General features: G+C 39.0%; 2 protein-coding genes across 6 annotated transcripts in view; one reads left to right on the top strand and one right to left on the bottom strand.

The window, feature by feature from the left end:
* The window catches only part of HEXB (hexosaminidase subunit beta), a 31131-nt gene extending 15064 nt beyond the window's left edge, over positions 1–16067 (top strand). The window contains exons 6-14 of the mRNA XM_015072129.3: positions 7346–7447; positions 9435–9564; positions 10975–11155; positions 11798–11884; positions 13012–13084; positions 14060–14234; positions 15148–15238; positions 15371–15475; positions 15871–16067. Of these exons, the coding sequence (XP_014927615.2) occupies positions 7346–7447; positions 9435–9564; positions 10975–11155; positions 11798–11884; positions 13012–13084; positions 14060–14234; positions 15148–15238; positions 15371–15475; positions 15871–15931 (1005 nt within the window). The 3' untranslated portion in view covers positions 15932–16067. The remainder of the gene's footprint in view (positions 1–7345; positions 7448–9434; positions 9565–10974; positions 11156–11797; positions 11885–13011; positions 13085–14059; positions 14235–15147; positions 15239–15370; positions 15476–15870) is intronic.
* GFM2 (GTP dependent ribosome recycling factor mitochondrial 2) overlaps positions 610–24804 on the bottom strand; it is a 74145-nt gene continuing 49950 nt past the window's right edge. Inside the window, exons 17-22 of one of the 5 annotated variants that reach the window (XM_053223928.1) lie at positions 23541–23679; positions 21703–21882; positions 20273–20388; positions 16698–16880; positions 16155–16323; positions 611–1021 (exon numbers count right to left, since the gene is read on the bottom strand). In XM_053223928.1, the coding sequence (XP_053079903.1) occupies positions 16186–16323; positions 16698–16880; positions 20273–20388; positions 21703–21882; positions 23541–23679 (756 nt within the window). In that variant the 3' untranslated portion in view covers positions 611–1021; positions 16155–16185. Of the gene's footprint in view, positions 1022–11745; positions 12384–15110; positions 15532–16154; positions 16324–16697; positions 16881–20272; positions 20389–21702; positions 21883–23540; positions 23680–24804 lie in introns of those variants that run through there. The other 4 variants (XM_027040028.2, XM_053223923.1, XM_015072124.3 and 1 more) reach the window with 4 other exon arrangements.

Below are 24804 nucleotides of genomic sequence, written 5' to 3' on the forward strand. Positions count from 1 at the left end.
CTTTTTATTGGTTCATCCGCACGATCATCAATTTGTAAGGGTAGGAAGGTTTTCCTCCCATGTTTTTCTATACCTTTATTTGATCACTTCTGAAAACACCATATTATTAAAAAGGGATTTTTACATTCACACTACTGTCCTGAATTTTATTCTCCAAAAGGCATTATTGTCACTCTTATGAAAGAAATAAATGCTTAGTATAAAAAATTCAAACATAGATCTGCATAAAATAGATAGTAACCCCATAATTGCATTACCCAAGGTTGACATAAATTTCTGTGCCCCATTTATCTCATCTTGCCCTTAAAAATGAATATTAATACACATGACATGACTTTTTTTAATTTAAAAAAAAAATTTTTTTTTTCTTAATGTTTATTTATTTATTTTTGAGACAGAGAGAGACAGAGCATGAGCGGGGAAGGGGCAGAGAGAGAGGGAGACACAGAATCGGAAGCAGGCTCCAGGCTCTGAGCCGTCAGCCCAGAGCCCAATGCGGGGCTCGAACTCACAGACTATGAGATCATGACCTGAGCCAAAGTCGGACGCTCAACCGACTGAGCCACCCAGGCGCCCCTGTTTTAAAGTTTTTTTTTTTTTAATGTTTACCTATTTTTGAGAGAAAGAGAGTAAGCAGGGGAGGGGCAGAGAGAGAGGGGGAGACACAGAATTTGAAGCAGGCTCCAGGCTCCGAGCTGTGACATGACTTTTTAAAAAACTTGACTGGAATTGCACTTCTCCTACCTTAAAAAACATGTTTGGACATCTTTTTATGAAAGAATATATAAGGTCTGTACCATCTTTTTAAACCGTCGAATATTCCGTTTTTTATACCATGATGTGAGTTTAACCATTCTCATGCTGACGAACATCCAGGTTAATTTACCATAAACAGTACTGTAGAATAAGCATTCTTAAATTTGCACACTTGTCAGGATTTTCCTCTAAGATCAGGAACAAGACAGGGTGTCCACTCTCACCACTTCCATTCAACATAGTACAGGAAGTTCCAGCTGCAGCACTTGGACAAGAAGAAATAAAAGGCATCCAAATCAGTAAGGAAGTAAAACTGCCACAATTTGCAGATGACATTCTACTATATATAGAAAACTCTAAAGGCTCCACCAAAAAGCAATAAATTCAGTAAAGTTGTAGTATAGAAAATTAACATTTAGAAATCCATTGCATTTCTATACACTAATAATGAAATAGCAGAAAGGGAAGACAACAGTCCTCTTACAGTAGCATCAAAAAGAATAAAATACCTAGAAGCAAACTTAACCAAGGAGGTGAAAGACCTGTATTCTGAAAACCATAAAATGTTGATGAAAGAAACTGAAGACAATGCAAACAAATGGAAAGATACTTCATTCTCATGGATTGTCGGAATTAATATAATTAAAATGTCCATACTACCCAAAGCAATTGACAGATTGATTTCAATCCCTATCAAAATTACCCAAAGCATTTTTCACAGAACTATAATGAATAATCCTATAATTTGTGTGGGACCACAAAAGACCCTGAAAAGCCAAAACAGTCTTTAAAAAGAACAAAGCTGAGAATATAAAAATCCCAGATTTCAAGATATAATAACAAAGCTGCCATGATCACAACAGTATGGTAATGGCACAAAAACAGACACACAAATCCAAGGAACATAAGAGAGCCCAGAAATAGGTCAGTTAATCTATAACAAAGAAGGCAGAAGGCAAGAATGTACAATGGGGAAGAGACAGTCTTCAAATGGTGCTGGGACAGCTGGACAGCTACATGAAAAAAATGAAATCGGATCACTGTCTTACACCATACACAAAAAATAAACTGAAAATGTCATTCTTTGTGTCTGATACTCCATTGCATGTATGTGTGTGCATATACACACAGACCCACAGACACACCACCTTTTCTTTATCCACTCATCTATCAGTGGACACTTGGTTCCTTCCACAGCTTGGCTATTGTAAATAATGCTGGAGTAAACCTAGGGGCACATATATATTTTCAAATTAGTGTTTTTGTTTTCTTTGGTTAAATAGCCTTTAGTGGAATTACTGGATCATATAGTAAATCTACTTTTAATTTTTTCAAGGAACCTCCATACTCCACAGTGACTGTACCAGTTTACATTACCAGTGACCGTGCACAAGGGTTTTTTTCACATTCTCCATTTCCAACATTTATTATTTCTTGTTTTACTTTAGCCATTGTGACAAGTGTAGAGAGATAACTCATTGTGGTTTTGACTTGCATTTCTCTGATGATGAGTGATGTTGAGCACATTTTAATGTATCTGTTGGCCGTCTGTATATCTTCTTTGGAAAAATATTCAGTGCCTTTGCTTGTTTTTAATTGGATTATATTGGGGTTTTTGGTCTTGTATAAGTTGTTATATATTTTGGATATGAACCCCTCCTGGGGTATATTATTTGCAAATGTCTTCTACCATTCAGTAGGTTGCCTTTTTGTTTTGTGGACAGTTTCCTTCACTGTGCAAAAGTTTTATTTTGTTTTTGTTGCCCTTGCCCAAGGAGAACTATACATTAAAATGTTGCTAAGGCAGGTCACAAAGAGATTACTGCCTAAGTTTTCTTCTAACAGTTTCTTTCATTTTTTTAAATGTTTATTTTTGAGAGACCATGAGTGGGGCAGGGGCAGAGAGAGAGAGGGAGGCACAGAATCTGAAGCAGGCTCCAGGCTCTGAGCTGTCAGCACAGAGCCCTACGTGGGGCTCGAACTCTCGAGCCGTGAGATCATGACCTGAGCTGAAGTCGGATGCTTAACCAACTGAGCCACCCAGGTGCCCTTCTTCTAACAGTTTTATGGCTTCAGGTCTCCCATTTAGATTTTTATGGTATGGTATGTTGTATGGTATGTTTTTCCAGCCCTTCATTTTCAGTCTGTGTGTTTTTTTAGGTGTGAAGCGAGTCTCTTGTAGACAGGATATAGGTGGGTCTTGTTTTAGGTTTGTTTTTTGGGGTTTTTTTTTGTATTTTTTTCCATTTAGTCATCCTTTGTCTTTTGACTGGAGCATTTAGTCAATGTCCATTTAAAGTAATTATAGATATGTATTTATTGCCAGTTTATTCTTTTCTGGTTATTTTTGTTTTTCTCTGTTCCTTTCTTCTTTTGCACTCTTTGTGGTTTGATGCCTTTCTTTAGTGTCAGGCTTGGACTCCTTTCTCTTTATTTTTTTTTTCTGTGTTGATGGTTGCTTAAGTTCAAACATTCTAAAAGCACTAAAGTTTAACCCGCTCCTCTGTATTTTATGTATATGATGTCATATTTTACATCTTCTGCGTGTGTATATCCTTTCACTGATTTTTAGATAGGATTTTACATCTGTTGTATTTTAACATCCATACTGGGTTGTTTTTTTTTTTTAATTTTTTTTTTTAAACGTTTATTTATTTTTGAGACAGAGAGAGACAGAGCATGAACGGGGGAGGGTCAGAGAGAGAGGGAGACACAGAATCGGAAGCAGGCTCCAGGCTCTGAGTGGTCTGCACAGAGCCCGATGCGGGGCTCGAACTCACGGACCGCGAGATCATGACCTGAGCTGAAGTCGGCCGCCCAACCGACTGAGCCATCCAGGCGCCCCCATACTGGCTTTATAAATGACTAATCTACCTTTATTATATGTTTGCTTTTACCTGTGAAACTTTTTCCTTTCATAATTATCTTCTGTTTACAGCCTTACCTTTCTACTTAAAATAGTCCCTTTAACATTTCTTTTAAGGCCAGTTTAATGGTAGTGAGCTCCTTTAACTTTTGTTCGCCTTAGAAACTATTTTTCTGAATGAGAACCTTGCTGGGTAGAATGTTCTTGTTTGCAGGTTTTTTCCTCCCAGCACTTGGAATATATCAGGTCACTCCCTTCTGGCCTGCAAAGTTTCTGCTGAAAAATCAGCTAACAGCCTTATAGGGTTTGCCTTGTATGTTACTGTTTTCTCTGTAGCTTTAAAATTCGCTATCATTATGTTTGCTGCTTCAATTATCACATGTCTTGATCTGGACCTACTTGGGTTAATCTTGGTAGGAACTTTCTGTGCTTCCTGGATATGGGTGTCTGTTTGCTCCCCCAGATTAAGTTTTCAGCTGTTATTTCTTCAGATAAGTTTTTACTCCGTTCTCTCTTCTCCTGGGATTCCTCTACTTCAAATGTTATTACATGTGATGTCATCTGGGTCCCCTTAAGCTGTTCTCATTTTATATTAGAATTGTTTTCTTTTTGCTGATGATCTTGGTTGCTTTCCATTACTGTGTCTTGTAGATTACTGATGTGTTCTTTTGCATCCTCTAACCTGTTTCTTCTAGTTGTTTTTTTTTTAATTTCAGTTACTAAATTCTTTATCTGTTCTTTCATTATTTTCTATCTCTTTGTTGACATTCTGAGTTTATCCACTCTTTTCTCAAGTCTGAGTATCTTTATGACCATTACTTTGTTTTGTTTATTTAAATTCCAGGAAGTTAATGTATAGTGGAATATTAGTTTCAGGTAAGACCATTACTTCCAATTCTGTATCAGGTGTATTGCTTTTCTGTTTCATTGAACTCTGTTGCTAGGATTTTTGTCCTTTTCATTTGGGACCTGTTCTGTCTTCTCATCTTGTCTCTCTGTTTTTATGAATTATGGAGGTCTGCTGTGTCTCCTGGTCTTGGAAGTAGTGACCTTATGTAGAAGAGGTGTTTTGGTACCCTGTAGCAGTGTTCCTGGTCACTAGAATCTGGTGTTCCAGGGATGTCTCCTGTGTAGGTTGCATGTGCCTTGTTGCGGTTGAGCTGTGTTTGCCTTTAGCCCATTTGACTCTAATGACCCATGTTGCCTGCTTTGAGTACAGCACGCAGGGTTTGGTCCCTGCACTGTTGAAGGGCCTGAGTCCACTGTGGGCTCAGAGGGGGTGGGGGGGTGGGCAGCAGTCAAACTAGTCTGGACTTAGCCCCTCTGCTGCAGTTGTGGGAGCACCTCCCAGCAGGGCTTGTTCTTGAGAAGCCAGCTAAAAGGCTCAGCTGCTGGAACTGCAGGCATGTTAGTATATGGGGTTATTCTCCTCCTCTCCACAGGGCAGGAGGCACTTTGAATGAGGCGGGGCCCGTGGTGTTAGCAAAGCAGGTGAGGTGTTTGGTGTTAGCTCTCTAGGTGTGGGGAGAAGAGAAGTGACTGGTGCCTGCCACCACTTTGATTCTTAGAGAAGGTCTCCTCAAGATCCCTGCTCTTCCGGTGCATGTTCTGAGATCAGTAAATAAATCTCCTTTACCATACCCCAGGCATTTTATGAACTGCTCCTTCTGTGCTGTGTGGGTGGTTATTTATTATGTTTGCTGTTTAAGGGCAGAGACTTTGTTTCCTGTTGCCCTCTGGCTCCTGGAGGTAAGTGCACTGATTTTAAAAGTCCCACTGGTTTTCAAAGCCAGATGTCATGGAGACACATCTTCTCAGTGCAAGTCCCCAGTATCTTGGGTGTCTGGTGTGGGGGCTCGTGTCTCTGTGCATCTGATGTCCCTCTTGCTTGTGGTTAGTCTCACCAGGGTTTTGGTTCCCAACCATATCTCCATTCCTCTGTTTCAGGGTGGCCTTCGCCCTTTGATTAACTGTGGAAGGTCTGTTCTGCTAGTCTTTAGTATTAGTTGTCCAGATATAACTGTTAAGATATCTTATGTCAATGGGACAAGGTAAACTTGGGATCTTCCTACTGTATCTTCTACCTGACCTCTACATTTTTATCTGATTCTATTTCTTATCTATATCAGGGATTGGCAAACTAGAGCCCAAGGGCCAAATCCAGTTTGTATTTGTTTCTGCTAATGAAGTTTTACTGGAACACAGCCACATCCATTTGTCTACATTTTATCTTGCTCTACAGCTGCAGGATCAGTTGTGACAGAAACATGTGGCTCATAAAACCAAGGTACTTATTGTCTGGCCCTTCATGAAAAAAGTTTGCAAGCCCCTGGTCTTTACTGAGGCACTCCTTCCTCTGATGGTAAAAATCTTGCCATTATGCACTAGAAAACTTTTACTCTTTTGCCTAATTGCCTGTAGGTAAGCTATTTCCCATATGCATCAGCAAATCCTTTCAGTCTTGATGGAGAAAAGAGGCTTTAAGTTTTAATTAAGCTGGTAGGGCAAACAAATCTACCCTTTTACTATTTTTATCTTTTTTCAGTAGTCTGTTTATATTTTATATAAATAATACATTGTTTATTCCTCTAGAACATCAATAAAATTGATAGCAATTTCCCCAAAAATTCCTGAGAATTTTGCATTTTTATACAAAGTTTCTTTGATTGCTAAAGAAGGGATAGCACTCAAATGTCAGAATTGTGATGAATTCTGTAAATGACTTTTTCTGTGGGAATTGTAAGTCCTGATACTTAAATACTCCATTTTTCCCGCTGCTCTGTTCCCAAAAATGAACATTTTCTGTTCTAGGCCAATGCCTAAATTCACAAGAATTGAATTGGAATTCACAAGATGACTACCTTTTCCTAGAACAAAGTTAGAGCTCCCTGTTTAGAATAAATACAGATGCTGAATAGGCTTTTTAAAAAGTGACACACCAGGGGCGCCTGGGTGGCTCAGTCAGTTAAGCGTCCGACTTCGGCTCAGGTCATGATCTCACAGTCTGTGAGTTTGAGCCCTGCGTCGGGCTCTGTGCTGACAGCTCAGAGCCTGGAGCCTGTTTTGGATTCTGTGTCTCCCTCTCTCTCTGACCCTCCCCCGTTCATGCTCTGTCCCTCCCTGTCTCAAAAATAAGTAAACATTAAAAAAAATAAAATAAAAGTGACATACCATATAATTTATACTTCTTTCTCGTTCTTGCTTTGCTGAAAAAGTAACTTATTTTTAAATTTTTATTTACTTATTTTTGAGATAAAGCGTGCAGGAAGAGTAGGGAGAGAGAATCCCAAGCAGACTCTGTGCTGTCAGCGCAGAGCCCCACACAAGACTTGAACTCATGAACTGTGAGATCATGACCTGAGCGGAAACCAAGAGCTGGATGCCTAACCAACTGAGCCACCCAGGCGCTCCTGAAAAAGAATTTTTTTTGATGGCTTATTTATTTTTGAGAGAGAGCGAGCAAGTGAGGGGAGGGCAGAGAGAAGGGGACAGGATCTGAAGCAGGCTCTACACCGACAGCAGAGACCCCAGTGCAGGGCTCAAACTCAAAAACCATGAGATCATGACCTGAGCTGAAGTCGGACACTTAACCGACTGAGCCACTCAGGCGCCCCTAAAACGAAGTAGACACATTGGAGACAATAATGAATATAGATAAGTAAGTTGGGTTGTGTGTGTATTATATCTGTGGTATGTTAATTTTTTTAACATGTTTGCTTGCAGGATGCCATGGCTTTTAATAAATTTAATGTTCTCCACTGGCACATAGTTGATGACCAGTCTTTCCCTTATCAGAGTGTCACTTTTCCTGAGTTAAGCAACAAAGTGAGTAATTCATGTTATTGTAGTCTGTCTTCAAAAATGTTTGTATGATTTCATTAGAACTTTTGAGGTTAAATGTTTTTTCTTATGGATGGAATTAAAATATAAAAGTTACATGTTTGTGGTTTAAAAACTTCTTTAATAGGCCGTGGCTTAGCAATTTAGATCCATAAAACTTTTTATAATGGTTAAGTTACTGTAAATAAGTGATGTCTAGTAGTTATATAAATAAAATTTTAAAAACTTAAATGAATATAGGAGACCTGAAGCATTCATAACTAATAGAAGGTTAAGTATTTTTATCACCTAATGTGGAGTTGTCACCGGATACTGTAAATGATTTTTTTCTTTCTGAAAAACTACATCGAGAATTTTAGAGATGAGAGCTTCTTAGCAAATAATCGCTGTCTCAGAAGTGTTCAAATTGTATTATAAATCAGTGGAGGTGGGAGCAAGCCTGTGTCATCTTGTTTAATCTCCCTGTAATACAGAGAGACTGACATCCTTATCCGTAGTCGCAATTAGGAAGGGACAAAACCAGGACTCTAAATGTCCTCTATCCACAGTACCCACGCTCTCTCCAATGTTATGATGTAGTATAGGTTGAAATGTTACTGGCACTCACGTTTTTGTTTGCTTTTGTTTTACTTTTTATTACAGAAAATTTCACACATACACAGAAGTAAACATAGAAGACAGAGATTTCCATGTCTTTGTCACCCAACTTCAGTAATCAGAACTTGGCCAATCTTGTATCACTTACACTCACCCTCCCTTCCTACCATATTTTAAAGAAAATCCCAGACACCACATCACATTTGTAAAAAGGTCTTTCTTTAAAAACAATAACAAACCCATAATATACTATTGCGGCTGAAAAGTTAACAGTAATCCAGCTAATCAATCATTATTTATATTTCCCCAAGTGTTTTACCTTGTTTTAATGAACAAAATCATACTTGTAATGGCATGCAAATGAGTTCTATACATTGTGGTCAGTTAGTGTGTCCACTGTCTTGGTGTTATAGGTATCTACCCCGCCCATCTATTTTTTTTGTAATTTGCCATTTTTGTTAAACTAAATCATTTGTCTAGTTCCCAGAGTCTGGGTTTTGCTGATTGCATTCTCATATTGTCAATTATTCTCCTGTCCTGTATTTACTGTGAGTAGTTAGATCTGATCTTGATTAGATACAAATTTGGGGGGGTGAGACAGGATTACTTTTGAGGAGTTGAGCATTTACATTTATGTATAAATTTAGATATAGCTTATAATTTATAAGTAATATTTACATATTTATGCCTTGAGAAATGTGCTTTACGCTAACACCTTTAATCAACTTTTAGTTACAACCTAAGTGTAACCTATAAAGGGATTGAGGGTAATCTTAAAAAAAAAAAATCAAGTCACTTATCAGAATATGTCTGGGGGAATTTTTAAAGCTGATAGTAATTAAAATGACTTCGAAAGGCAACACCTCAACTTTGTAATAGTGTGTGAATTTTTATTCTAAAACTGACAAGGGGAGTGTATTTTCCATTTTCACAAGTTTGACTTTGGAGTCAAACATTTTATTTGTATTTTGTTGTATGGTTACATGAGGTTGAAATAGCATGAGGATAGATGTTCCTGAACCAAGAGGAACTAGAAGAGATAGTTCTATTAGTAAATCTGGAATTAACCCACAGTGTGCTGAGAGCTGATAAGATACGGTAAATAATTTAAATGGCTGGCTCAGTCGGTAGACCATGCAGCTCTTGATCTTGGGGTAGTGAGTTCAAGCCCCACACTGGGCGTAGAGCTTCCTTGTGAATGAATGAATGAATAAAAGTGGGGATTAAAGAAAAAAAAATTGAGTCCTCCACCACCACACTAGACTGTTTAATACATTGTTACACAAGAAAAATCACCTATCACTATGCAAACAGAACTGTTAACAGTATCCTGGACAAACCCATTTCATACATTTTAATAAATACGGCTTTACAGGGCAGCTATTCTCTGTCTCATGTTTATACACCAAATGATGTCCATACGGTGATTGAGTATGCCAGATTACGAGGGATTCGAGTCATACCAGAATTTGATAGCCCTGGACATACACAGTCTTGGGGAAAAGGTAAGGAGTGTCATTTTTAAGTTGCAAAGAGTGAATACCTGAGGTCCTTCCTGCATTTTTTTTTTTTAATGTTGATATTTTTGAGAGAGTGCACGTGGGGGACGGGCAGAGAGAGAGGAAGAAAATCCCAAGCAGGCTCCATGCTATCAGCACAGAGCCTGACTTGAGGCTCGAACTCACAAACCATAAGATCATGACATGAGCTGAAATCAAGAGTTGGACACTTAACTGAGCCACCCAGGTATCCCTGTTCATTTTGTTCTTAATACCTTGTGGTTTGCACAAGGGTAGCACTACTGACAGATGGAATTCAGTTATTATGTGTCTGTTGTGAGCAAGTCACTGCCTAAAGTATGGAAAAAAAAAAAGTCTAAAGGAAAAATTACAAGTAGAACATGCTAAGTGAATGTAAGAAATAGTTTCCTGGATAACACTAAAAATGCTTTTGAGAGATCAAAGAATATATTCATGTTTCTGGGAAAGGGAATAACATGAGGAAGGGCATTAGTTGGAGTGTAGTGCAGCAAAGAGTAGGAACCATTATAGGGTGGTAAAGAACTGAGTCTTGAGCCACACTGTCTGGGTTTGAATCCTACTTCTACCTTGTATAAACTGAGTGACCTTGATCAAGTTGTAGAATGTCTCATCCTCAGTTTCCCCATCTCTAAAATGTAGTAACTATCATATAATTTTTTGAGGGTTAAATAACATGTAACACAGCACCTGGCATTTATAATTGTTCAGTACTAGTAGGGTAGATATGGAGAATATTGAGAAATCAGTCTGGTGAAGTACAGTGTGGAGGGCCTTGGGTGAGGAATGTGGGCTCCATCAGGACTCATGGGAACCACACTTCAGGAAAACCTGTGTGAGGAAGTGGTCAACTGGAAGGGGAAGGAGATGGAAGTCCTAGACCAGAATGGTGTTAATGGGAATGGAAAATAATGTACAGAACTGAGAGACATCCCTAGAACTTGGCAACTGATCAACTCTGAGAGAAGAAGGAAAACTTAAAGAGGAGGAAGATGGCAAACGCTTACCAGGACACAGTAATCAGGAGCAGCTACTGAAGGAGCTTACAGAACAGAGAATCTCACTTTTGTTAGATGGTATTTGAAGTGCAGCTGGGATATCTAATTGTGTGGAGCAGGGAATCTGAAATATGGATTGAAACTTAGGAAAAAGGGCTTGGGTGAGGTCAAGATTTGTTAGTTCCAAATAAACGAGATATCTGAAATGGATAAAATAGGGTGAGGAAAGGGAAACAGAGGTACAGAGGACAGGATTCAAGAAACAATTGCTCATAAGGTTATCTTTTTCTGTATAAATTCTCTTACAGCTTCAACAAAATAGAGTAGTATAATCACATGCAAAGTGATGTCTTTGTGATTAAAATACTTCTTCTTCCAGGTCAGAAAGACCTCCTGACTCCATGTTACAATGAACATAAGCAGTCTGGGACCTTTGGACCTATAAACCCTATTCTGAATTCAACTTACAACTTCCTGTCTCAGTTTTTCAAGGAAGTTAGTATGGTGTTTCCAGATCACTTCGTTCACTTGGGAGGAGATGAAGTGGAATTTAAATGTTGGTATGACAATTCTTTAAAAGCCTTACTTTTTTAACCGTTGCATTCGAAGTAGTTATTAGAAGTTTCTACGTGAAAAAGGAAGATTTGGGAAAGATCTCTGCTTGCTAGGTTTTAAGTTAGCAACATAACTTGAGAATAAAAGCTTTTAGGAAGGAGAATCAAGACGTGAAAGACCGTGGGGACTGGAAACAGACTACAGTGAACAAGAACAGCTTTAGTGAAAAGGCACTGATTAGGTGGGGGAGATTTTTCTCAAATAAAAATCCTTTGCGGGGCGCCTGCGTGGCTCAGTCAGTTGAGTATCTGACTTGGTTTTGGCTCAGGTCATGAGCTCTGCGCTGACAGCATGGAGCCTGCTTGGGATTCTCTCTCTCTGCCCCTCCCCTGCTCACACACACACTGTCAAAATTAAATAAAACATTTAAACAGAAATCCTCTGCAAATAGCCTTAGTTGGAGGAGAGAGGTGGGGAAAGCTATTTTCGCAAGTAACCAGCTTCTGGAAAAAATTATTTGTAATGAAAAACCTGGGTAACTCATAATAAAGTTTTTAGGCTTATTTTCTGTCTACAAACTTTAATAGAGATCTATAATAGATTTATCAAACTTTTAATGTAGTTTTAATCACTGTTTTCTGTTAAAGGGAGTCTAATCCAGAAATCCAGGGTTTCATGAAGCAGAAAGGTTTTGGCAAAGATTTTAGAAGACTAGAATCTTTCTACCTTCAAAAGTAAGTTACTTATAAGCCTCCTCTATTTTTATTTCATCTGTGATTTTTGTAAAAGTTTTAGCTATTGAGTACTCTTTTTTCATTTTCTCTCTACCCCTTGTGAAAGTATAGATATTATATATAGAGATATATAGATATTACCCCTTGTCAAAGATCTATATAATAATATAAATATTATATATATATCTATAGATGTCTATAGATACATATATATTATACCTTGTTGGACAAAGTGAAAAATGAAGAAGGAAGCAGTATGCACTGCTTTCTTTAAATCACTGACATTATGACTAAGACTTTTGCATTAAATGATGAAATAATGTTGAGCAGTCTTCTGTTCAAAGAATTCAGTTCAAAGTCCTGCTTTGCCTGTGAAGTCTTCATCACCATCGAGCCTGTGGAATTCATTCCCTTTGGTTAACTCCAGGAGCATTCTTCTACTTTAGATCTCGTATGTCCAGTATGATAGCACAGCCACATGTGGCTGTTTATACTTACACTGGAGAAAATTTAAAGGGGCAGGTAGTAAATATTTTAGGCTTCATGGGCCCTACAGTTGCATAGTATTCTTGTTTTAAAACAATATTTACAAGTGTAAAAACCATCCTTAGCTCATGAGCCATACAAAAACAGGCTGTAGGCTGTAGTTTGCCAACTCTTATATTAGACAAGCCCAGATTCAAGCCTTTTCCTATTTTGCTTTTTGTGTAGTACATTCTAATTTTCTAATCCTGCACAATATCTGGAATTGTCTAGAGACTAGGAAATATTTGTGGACTAGCTGCCAGCAATTTTATAGTTTATTCTAAGATACTCAAGAAATAACCAGAGATGGTGGTTTGTATATTACCTTGAATTGCCATGTCTTCCCCACCTGGAGATGTATGTAGCACATTCATTCAGCAGATGACTTTTAAACCCCTCTGCTGTGTGATGTCCCCAGCCATGTGCTGGAAAGCAGGAACCACATTGGGTCACGATCCGACTTGAGCAGGTTCTGCTTTAAAGCTGTGCTATAGTGCAAGGCACCTCTCAACATGGTAGTCCTTCATAGAAACCCTGCATGCTTTAAATATACTGTTAAGCTTGTGATCTGAAATTTTTTCTTTTTTTTTCCCCAATGGTAGGCTTTTGGGTATTGTTTCAACTGTAAAGAAGGGATCCATAGTCTGGCAAGAGGTTTTTGATGATCACGTGAAGGTGAGAAGTGTGAAGACTGCATTTGATTCTGATAATACGAGAGACTATTTTAACATCTTGGAAGGAAGGAACCCTAATGAAGTTGTCCCCAACATTATGGGGAAAGTAGCTTACCTTTTAGTTTCAACTTTTGTTAGGCAATAGCTGTAGACCAAGGCTAGTGCCTCCCTTTCATGGCTCCCATCTCCCTCCCCCCACTATTCTCATTATTTGTCACAAGTTGAAGCACATGAAGTTTTGTTTTGTTTTGTGCACCTAGGGGGCTCAGGAGGTTGCTCATCCAACTGTTGATTTCAGCCCAGATCATAATCCTGTGGGACTGAATCCCATGTGGGGTAAAAGTAAAACAACAAAAACAAGGGTAGAACAAACAAGAACAGATGAATCTGTATTGCTACGAAGGTAGCAATAATTGTCAACATACACACTTTTTATTTTCCTTTGGGTAACTGAGAATTTCAAATCCAGCTGCTACTATTATCTTTCCAGAAGAGTTAGTGACATCCTCACAGTTCCAAAGTAAGAACAATGGTAGTGGGGGACAAATGGGAGTGAAGCCTTAGTTGATTATACCTATACAGTGTCATATATAGGCAGAAGTTAAATATCCAACCTTAAGGTTGATACAACTTTTTTTTTTTTTTTTGAGAGAAAGAACAAGAACAGGGGAAGGGCAGAGAGAGACTCCTAAGCTGGCTACACAAAGCACAGAGCCCGACTTGGGGCTTCAACTCATGAAGCCATGAAATAATGACCTGAGCCAAAACCAAGAGTTGGACGCTTAACCAACTGAGCCACCCAGGTGCCCCAAGACTGATGAAACTTCTAATTTTAAGGCCCTATTGCCAGTAACGTTTGGTATTATGTTTTTCCAGAAGCTTAGAAAGTTATTTTCCTAGCAACATGGGCTGGGACTTTTAATTTCATCTGTAATTGTTGGACCTGATCAATACATATTGCTTATAACTTTGATAGCTTCTGCCAGGTACAATTGTTCAAGTGTGGAAAAATCAAGTATATAGTGAGGAACTACGTGAAGTCACAGCAGCTGGCTTCCCTGTGATCCTTTCTGCTCCTTGGTACTTAGATTGGATTAGTTATGGACAAGACTGGAGAAATTACTATAAAGTGGACCCTCTTCATTTTGATGGTGAGTGAAGCACTTATCATTACCTTGGGTTGTTAGTTTTCTTCCCTTAATCTTCCACCGGGAAATTTTCATCCAGATATTACCTACTCACTATCCTCCCTTTTATGTTTGGTCCTGATATTGTTTACTTGAAAAAAAAGGCCCCCAATACATCTTAAAATTTGTGAAAGAAACCATATCCTTGCCTGAATAAAATAACTTCAAAAGTAGGTTCCTTTATCTTCGTTTCCACTGCCGAGCACTGGTACCTTACATTTTAAAGACGCTTGTCCGCATTAACCTTGTATCTCTGCTTTTGACTGACTGGCCTTTCCAATTGTTAAGACACTTAAGGAAGGCTGTAGTCTAGTTCCCTGTATGTCAGGCTGTGTAGTCTTAGGTATACTTAGGAAGGGGGTGGTAGGACAAGTAGAGGGGTGGAGCTTTAGGCTCTCAGACCCCCTTCCTTAAGAACACTTCTACTTTGTCCAGTGTTTAAAATTTCCTTGAAGGAAAAGAATGGTAGTGTTAAAAAGAAACGTTTTGAATCAGTATGTACGTCTGTTAGGAATTGACATAATGTAATATCAATTGGGTACTTAGTCTTTTTTTAGTACCACGAGGTAGATATTGAAGGCAGGAGTGAGCAGTAGTTCTTAGTATTCCAACTTGAATTCCTGGCACACTCTGCTTAGGCAACCAAGGGAATAATGGTTCCTGAACCCAAAGCAGCTTGCACAAAACCAAAACAAAGCAGTGTGCTAGTATTAAAGATACCAATTTGTAGAAATATGCTAACAAGCATTGTGGGAATTAAGTTTGCTACCTCTTTCCGTGCCCAAACCATGAACTGACCAGGGGACCAGTAATTGCCTCTGTCAGAGGGTGGAGCTGCAACTACTTCATTTACAGCCATTCAATGATTTTAATGTAGGTTCTCAGGAACAGAAAAAACTTGTCATTGGTGGAGAAGCTTGTCTGTGGGGAGAATTTGTGGATGCAACTAACCTTACTCCAAGATTATGGTATGGAATTTTAAGTGATAAATTTGAATTAAAGTGCCTTATTTTTCCTTCTCCATCCAAGTAGGGAAGTACCAGAAATTTCAGAACACATAAATTTAAACTGCTTTGGGGGACGTGTGATTTAACTTACAGGCCTCGGGCAAGTGCCGTTGGTGAAAGACTCTGGAGTCCAGAAGACATCACCAGTGTAGGGAATGCCTACAACAGACTGACAGTTCACCGCTGCAGAATGGTCAGGTACGGCATTTTGAAAGTTAGGACATTACCAAGTCCAGGATGATTAACTTTGTTTTCTATAAAAAGAACTGTATGTCACCTAACAAGTAGTGATTTACTTAGAAACTGGGAATTGATTTTTGTACGAAACAGAATTATGCCCAAAAGGAGAAAAGACTATTTGAACTTTTTCTTTAAGAGGCACCTGGGTGGCTCAGTTGGTTAAGTACACCGACTTCACAGTCTCACGGTGCATGAATTCGAGCCCAACGCTGCGCTCTCTGCTGTCAGCACAAAGCCAGCTTCAGATCCTCGGACTCCCTTTGCCCCTCCCCCACTCGGGCTCTCAAAGAACTTAGTTTATTCTTAAGATGCATTATATCAATCTAAAACCTAATTCATACTTTGTTCTATAGACGGGGAATAGCTGCAGAACCTCTTTTTACTGGATATTGTGACTATGAATACAAAACATAAAAATGAGCCTAAACAAAGAAGAAAAGAGGAGGGGACAAAACCTACAGCAATCTGTACTACAATCAACTTGATTTTGAAATCATGGAAATTAAGATTTGGTGCACTGTTTTAAATAAAAGATGTATCTTTTTTAAAATGGGACCTCTATCTGATTATAGAATGGGCAACTCCAGTACCACTGTCAGTTTAGTTAGTTGAGTAAAGCAATAAAAATTCTTCTTACTGAAACTGCAGTTGATAGGGGCTCCGGAGTCTCAAAGTACTTGGGTCAAGCCACTTCGCCGGCCGAGCAGTACAGTTTGGTCTTGAGGATTCATGGCTTCATAATTAGATAGTTCTAAGGCAAAAGTAGCTGAGCCTGATGTTAGCGTTCGAAGCACAGTTGAATAACCCTAGTCAAAATAATTGAAGACAGTTGTCAAATTTAAGCCTCCAGGATCTCTTCCTGCTGCTAATCTTTTCATCATCATCGGGAAAGGTGAAAATGAGACTCACGTGAGTTCTCATTGAACCATTTTGTCAGGAAATACTAGACAAATATTGTGGAGGTTAAATAAATAAAGTGGGTACGTTTCACAAGTATTCCCTAGTCTCAGCATTTAGGAAGAGAAGCATGGAGAATGGTAATGACCCCACCTACCTGTGGTAACCCCTTAGATTCCCGTAACAGTTTAAATCCAAACGCTCGAACAGTTCAAAATCCTGATTGTCTACTTTTGTTCAGCATAAATATCCCCAGTATTCTTTTCAGTAACTAAGTACCTACCATAATTTCTGCTAGGGGAACAAATCCAGTAATAATTTTGTTTTCCTGACGAGTCTGGATTTCCTGAATGGTCCCTCTTCTTTGTGCCAGATCTGCCAGGACAAGGCTGAGGTAATCTCTAGTGACTGTAACCTCGAGCTTCATCAGGGGCTCTAAAACTTGCTTATCAGCCGCCTTCAGAGCCTACAGGAATTCAAGAATGTTAACTCCCCTTTCCTTATTGGAAATCAAATTTCTGTTAAAAAAGATTCGTAAATTCTGCCCATCCTTGTCAGCCTGGAGCTCTTTTTATAAACTATCAGGTACATGGCAAGGGGCTGCTTAATAAAGCTTAATTACACAGAGCATCTAAGAACACGTGGCCAGAGACAGTGCGAAGAAAGAAAATGGTTTTCCCCTTTCAATCAAAGACTTACATCTTATTTGTTGAAACCACGTGTTTAGTTCCTGATGCCTATTACAGTTACAGTCCATAGCAGGACTAATCCAGAAATGTACTACAGTAAGGCTAACAGAAACACATTCAACAAAAGGCAAGAAGAATTAGCACATAAGTAAAACGGAAACCGAACAGAAGCCAATACAACACATAGGGCAAGTACTGGAAGAAAACGGAGGAAGTAGCAGCAACAGAAGATGTATTGGGGTCCCAGTCTTTCCGAGTATCACTACGTCAGACAAACTGGTATGGCAAGTGCAAGCACTGTAAGTACCGGTGGGTCAGATTTAAAACGCTATCCTACTGGGCTGCCTCAGCCTGTTAAGTGTCTGGATCTTGGTTTTCCCCTCAGGTCATGATCTCGTGGTTGGTGGGGGCGGGCTCCACACTGACAGCACGGGGCCTGCGTGGGATTCTCTCTCAAAAATAAATAAACCTCAAAAAATAATCAAAAAGCTATCCTACTGCTAGAGCCTGCCAGAATTCAAAAGTAATAAAAGTCTGATTTAGTCTAAGCCTCTCGTTACTAGGTGGGATGTAACAGAGATCTACAGCGGAAACTTTGCACGAGGGGGCTCTGGAATGTGCCCTCACCTTTACCCAGGTGCAGTGGGTCATCACTCTGTTCGCTGCTCCACCACCACCGATTCTCATTATTACTTAAGGCCTTAGAGGGGGCATTAACACTGCCTGTATTGTCAAGTAAGGGTTCTGGGCCTCGAATTCTTTTGTTCCTGATACGTCACCACCTTCCCATCCTCTCCTGCCCTTTACCCGCACAATCATGAAAAATGGCCAGAGAAGTAAAACCAAGAGTATATGCCCATTATCATCGAAATTTCAAAACATAGAGCACACCTCTCTTTTTGCAATTCTTACCAAGAGCTTTGTACCACTTCACATAATGTCTTTCAGAACAAAATAACAGAGTGGGAGAAGGTAAAAATGAAAACACTATAAGCAAGCAAAGAATTGAATGCTTTGGATTGAGGATACAGACTATAGTCTCTATATGCTTGAGCCTTGTACCCGCTGCCTGCGCGCCCCGCCCCCCCCCCACCCCCACCCCCCCCCCCCGCGGCTCTGGGACAGTTTCTAAATATCCCACAGCAATCCAAGATAACCTTATCATTTCCTTTTGCAAACATTCTTGTGTGCTGTTTCCTATTTCTGTTGAGGACATGATAATATTCATTTCACCTGGACATGCATCTCTAACTTCGGTTTCCCCAAGTAGCTTTACTGACCCTTAAAGCTGGGTCAGTATCCTAATTCAGACCCAGTCCATTCCCTGTCCTGGATTATGTGTTGCCTACTTCTAGTTCCTCCTGTATTCCAGTGATTATAATGCCCTCCTCAAAAACTTTAAATTTTTCACCACTGTTCTCAAAACAAACCTCAAACTCCTCAGGGTAGTTTTTAAAGGTTTCTCTATAGTCTGATTCCATTTTCTAACACTGTCTTTCACTACTACTCTGCCTTCATCTGAGAGTACAGCTAAAGGGACTTCAATCTTCCCGTGTCTGGAATGCCCCTGTGTCCAACTACCAAAATCCACAGCTCAGATATTCCTTCCAATAATACTAATTCCCCACTTCTCCATTTTTATTACCCCCAGTCTGCTCTAATATTTTGGCTGTTTGGCCATATTTAATTACCTTGTAAAATCATAAGCTCCTTTAGGTGAAGACAAACATCCATATTCCATTTATGTCCATCGCACTGCACAGTAAGCTCAACAAAGAAGGCTCAATAAATACAGGAGGCATCATTAACTTACCAGATAATACTTCTAACTATATGCTTAGGCAAACTATATAAAAAAATTTTTATTTTTGAGAGCTAGACAGAGCATGAGCAGGGGAGGGCAGAAGAGAGGGAGATACAGAATCCGAAACAGGTTCCAGGCTCCGAGCTGTTAGCACAGAGCCCAACGTGGGGCTTCAACTCACGAACCATGAGATCATGACCTGAGCTGAAGTCAGCCACTAAACCAACTGACCCACCCAGGCACCCCAGCAAACAATATTTAAATAATACTTTTTGAATGTATAGATTTTTTTTTAATGAAAATTAAATGAAATATGAAAGGACCATTAAGTTGTACCTTCTTAAGTCAGCGACTTAGGGTATTCACATTTAACTTTATAATTCTAGATTCAGTTAAGACCACAGAAAATCAAGTTTCAGACACAGTCCAAAATTTCAGAAAATGGCTTTTAAAAGCAAGTGTTTTACTGCAAATCAGTCACTTATAAAACTGTAGTAGTCCCATGCTGAGAAGAATGCATGGAATCAACATTTGGCACACTAAGATCCTGTGAGTTAAGTCAGCTCTGGTAGATTACTGAGGCAAGACACTCAAGGAAACAATGGGAGGTAAGTAACTGTTCCAAGACTAGACTGCTTGATGTTTTGATAAAGTTAGGTGCTTAGGTGGATTATCAGTTAGTCTCACCTGATTTTTTTTTTTTTTTTTTTTTGAGAGAGCATACGCAGGTGAAGTTCAGGTAGAGAGAGGGGGAGAGAGAATCTTAAGCAGCAGTTTCCATGCTCAGCCAGTAGCCCAATGCGGGAGGGGCTTAATCTCATGACCCTGAGATCGTGACCTGAGCCAAAATCAAGAGTAGGACCCTTACCAGACTGAGCCAACCAGGCTCCCTGTGACTTAATCTGATTTCAATGATCTTTGATTACGGTAATCTTATTCAAATAAACATGAACTCAAAACTGAAACTAATATTACATCTTCAATGTCCTTTATAGTCCATCTTGGGCCAGGATACCCCCAAAATGTCCCCTAATTAAACTACAAAGCTCACCTCTAACAGCTGTGTATCTGGGATGGGGAAACCAAAAATGCCAGTTAAGGAAACCTGCCTCTTTGCTAAAATCAGAGAATATTTCCCGGCAGTCTGTATTAAGCAGTAACTTCCTAGGTCCTCTTACAGATATAACCCTGGTGATTAAGAAATCAGAGATTGTCCAGGGTAAAAACTCTTGCTGACTCTAAGGCGCAGACGGCATCAATACAAGTGTGAGGCACTGCAAAGCACAGATGTCTGTGGAGCAATGGCACACTGCTATCAGGACAGTCACCCTAAAGCAAAAAGGAGAACTACAGGATATTCTCTACCTTTTGTATGCATCTGGAGACACAGGCAGAAATCATAGTTGTGGAGGTACCAGGATGAATTATCAGTGAATGTACAGCAACTGCCACATCTTGGACTGGGGATCCAAGCAATGGTCCTAGGCAAGGGGAAAAAACTTAGGTTAGCAATCAATATGCAGTGAGGAGTAAAGGCAGGGAGAGGACTTCCAGTTTCCACTTCGTTTAGGCAGCTTAGAAGTCACCACTCTGTCCCAGCAAGTATAAAGCAGAACAGACTGAAAAATAAGCAACCCCTCCTAGAGCCGTAAGAGAGGAGAAGACAAAGGACAAACCACTGCCCCCAAAACCAGAGAGGCAGGCGAACAAAGAAGTCACAGCTTCCTGGAGCAGAGCCTCACTAGCCCAGGAACCAGTGCCACAGCAGGAAAACCTCAACTATAGAGAAGTCTGGGAGTTAAAAACTTCAGGGGGACACAGTCATAAATCATAAGGGGGCCCCCATAATTTTTTGAGATGTACCTCCCAGAGCTCGAGCAGGTTCTTCCTGTAAGTATCAGAGAAAGATCTCTTTGTACTTCTGACAGAGTGGAAAAGAAACCATTCTGAAGTACTCCAGAGCACTCTGTTCTTACAAAGGCCTGCTCTCAGGGGAAACTAGTTAACTAGAGCCTAAGAAGCAGGGGCATTAGCAGGACCTAACTGACTTGGGTGAAATACCTAACTCCAGGCCACCCTAGCCATCCTGTCCAACCTGAGGCTAGTGAAAAAAAAACAAAAAACACTTGTGTGGCTCCCCATCCAGAGGCATGGGCTCACTATAAGCCCATGGATTAGAATGCTTCCTTTCCCCCAACACGTGACTTCCACATTACTACACACCATGTTTACAGCAATTCCTTTTACCCAGTACATCATGTTAGGCCATCAGGAAGAAATTACAAGGCATATTAAAAAGCAAAAGCACAATATGAATACAGAACAAGCATCAGAACCAGACATGGTAAGTATGTTGGAATGATCATATCACATGACTGATATATGCTAAAGACTGTGATAAAGTAAACCACATGCAAGAACAGAGAGAAGTCCTAAGAAGAACCAAAAAGAAATGCTTGAAATAAAAAATAACAGTGAAAGAAATGAATTATCTTTGATAGGCTTACAAGTAGACTGGACACAGCTGAAGAAAGTGTCTGAGTTAGAAACTATTCATAGAAACCCCCAAAACAGAAGAACAAAGTGAAGACTGGTAAAAACAAAAACAAAAACAACAAAAACAAAAAAAACCCACCAGAATATCTAAGGACCATGGGACAATGGAAACAGGTCTAACATACACATAATGGGAAGAGTAGTGAGAAAACATTACCTAGTTAGAAATAATGTATAATATTAGGAGTGACTAAGTGGTTGATTATGATACTAAGCTTACCTTTATTTGAGTACCTTACCTTGGAGGCATGCACTGTGAATCCCATTTTCAATGGCCTCTTGGGAAGCCGTCGGAAGGTCTTCACTAACACTTCCAGCATACTCGATAACTGGCATAACAGAGGCTGTTTCAACTGGTTTTACTTCCAGTTCTACAGTCACAAGATGCCGTTTGTCTCCTAATGTTCTATCTAAGGTATCTGTAAACAAATAGAACATAATACCTTAGAGATTTGTTCTGGAAAGGTATTAAGGTACCACAACTGGAAAAACTGCAGTCAACAAACTCAAAGTCTCATAGAAGATAAAGTGGGAAAAAATATTACAGTGGTACTAAATACAGCATAAAGATGTGGGAGTAAAAAGTTCTATCAAGAAAGCATTTGCTTCTGTGTTTATCAATGTAAAAACCAGCTCTCAATCACTTAATATTACTGCAAGGTTAAGATGTGTTGAGGCAGATGATCCCACAAGTTTTGACATGTAGATCACACATTTAAATTTTTTCAAATATCTTATGTGACTGAAATTCTTTTAATTGTAAAATTTTTATTTAACAGTAAAACAGTACAAAGGGTTATCTAATGAAATTAAAAAGCTATTTTAAATCTACTAACCAACAAATTGTTAAATTTCATATTCTTCCAATGTTTTATGCATTTATGATTTCTCAAAATAGTGACTTTTTAAAGATTGAAAGCAGTATCTCTCATTTGCTAACAACCAACAGCAGTCACCAATCTCCATCATTACTAAAACAAAACTATGTTGTATTTTTGTTAGTGACCATGTAATAGAGTGATGCATCACCTAAATTAAAACTTAAGAATTATAATCTACAATTTCTCTTTATAATAAGCTAAAAATAAAGAACGTATGAAACCTAAAAACTACTCAGAAATAGACCATTACCAGTAGTAACCTACAAGCCTTCCAAAGCCATCACTATCATGATATAATCACTCATTCCTATGAGTTTCCTTAGTTATGTTACATATGCATGTATTCCTAAACAATATAGTTCACTCTGCTGTGTTTTGAATTTGTTATTATGTACTCTGCAACTTGCTTCTTTTGCTTATCTCTGGGTCCTCTGGGCTGATGCATATTGATGTAATTCATTCTTTTTCACAGCTGTTTAATATTTTGTTGTATGAACACAATACCGTTTACACATTCTCTGTCCATAAATATTTGGGGTGGTTTTTTCTATTCAGAGGTGGTTATTATTATGTTATTATGAACATTCTTATATCCATCTCTCAGTGCACATGTATAAGAGTTTCTCTAGGGCATGTGAGAAGTGCTAAGTAGTAAAGTCTGCACACAGTTGGCTTCACAAGGAAGTTGCCAAATTGTTTTCATAGTGGTTACGTAATTTACACTCCCACCCTAAGTTTTTAGGAGTTTCCATTGCTCAACATCCCACCAACACTTGGTGCTGTCTGATTTAATCCCTGCCAATTGTGTTGGTGTAAAATATCTCATAACTTGCATGACCCTTCATGATATGAAGAATCTTTTAATATGTTCATGAGTCCTCTGGATATCCTTTTTGTGAAATATCTGTACACGAAGGGCTTATTGTACCCCATGACCACCACTGAAAAGTACGTTTGTCTGATGAGGGCTCATCATTTATTTGATGTATTGAGTGGTACAGGAATAGGGCTGGGTTTAAAACAAAACAGAACAAAATCCTAAAGAGACACAAAAATACAGACACACAAAACCTGTGCCCACTGATGGAAGACGCTAGTGAATATGAACCTTGCTTTATGCAACTACATTGAAAGATTTGGAAAAGAGATCCTGGAGAGAGAGAAAAACACAGCAAATCCTAAATGTTTTATTTTACCTGTGGCACAAACTGCATTTAGAATAGTTTCTCGGTATGCCACCTGGAGAGGCCCTAGATAGGTTTCCAATCCATATTCTCTCTTGATTCGGTCATGAATAATCTCAATATGTAACTCCCCCATACCACATAAGACAGTCTGGTTAAAACAGGAAGAAAATAAAACCAAGATCAAAGAAAAAATGTTTATCACAAAATACTATATAAAGGCATTATATCAATATGTTATTTTTCATTAATTACAAACTGAGGTTCTCTGCAATTTTTTTTTTTTGGTTCTTCCTCAAAACATTTTTGTTTTTTTCTGAGTGGAATAACAGGTCGATTAAAAGTAAATTTCTAGGCTATTCTGTCTTTATTACATGACAGTTTAATTAGGCAAGTAGCATCTAGCCAGGACTATATTCCCAACCATATAGCTTAGTTCTGGCCAATGAAACATGAGTGTAACTGATGTTGGCAATTTCTGGGTTATACCTTTAAAGAAAGGATAAAGCCCTTGTCTTAATGAAAATGTAAGCAACTGTCTTAAGGATGAAAGCGACATCTTGTTATTTGGGGGGTGAAGAGGATAATCTTTTCCCCAAATATTCCCAACCACATTGGCATTTATTTCCCAATCATCCTGGGCCCCTTACAGTATTGTGACTAGTTAAATTTTTCAGACTAGCTTGGACCTTTATTTGACAGTGAAATTATCTTTTATCTTTGATCTTTCATTGTTACTTAGGGCCCTTGTTAGAACAAGCCAAATTTTTATCAAAACCAATCAAGACATGCTTTAAAAAAAATTTTTTTTACAACACTAGTTATTCCTTAAGGTGTTTGTGTATGAAAGAGTATAGTGCAAGGAATCCATATTTGCTCAGTCTTATTCATATGCCATCTATGTAGTAAAGAATTAACTGCACCCAAAAAGAGGTATGGCCCTTACCCTCAGCTACTAGTAGGTAATCTCTAGGCCAGGATGCTGCCTGATGGAAGTGTCTTTACTTGTCTGGGGGATTTTGTCCGCGAGACAGTGTAACAATGTGATTTATGATGTGCGCTTCAGAACAGCCTTATCTGTTCCGACCTGGAAAGTCAAGGTAATAGCCTCAACTTACAGGAGGTACTGGAAACTAAAGGTCAACCACATGAGCAGTATGTAATCAAGCCTTCATAAAAACTCTGGAGGGGTGGGGTGAGCCTCCCTGACTGGCAATACCCTTTACCAAAAGGGTTAATACATCCCTGAAGATGAAGGAAGATAATGCCCTATTTG

Source organism: Acinonyx jubatus, chromosome A1, assembly GCF_027475565.1.
Source record: "Acinonyx jubatus isolate Ajub_Pintada_27869175 chromosome A1, VMU_Ajub_asm_v1.0, whole genome shotgun sequence".
In the NCBI taxonomy this organism is placed as follows: domain Eukaryota; kingdom Metazoa; phylum Chordata; class Mammalia; order Carnivora; family Felidae; genus Acinonyx; species Acinonyx jubatus.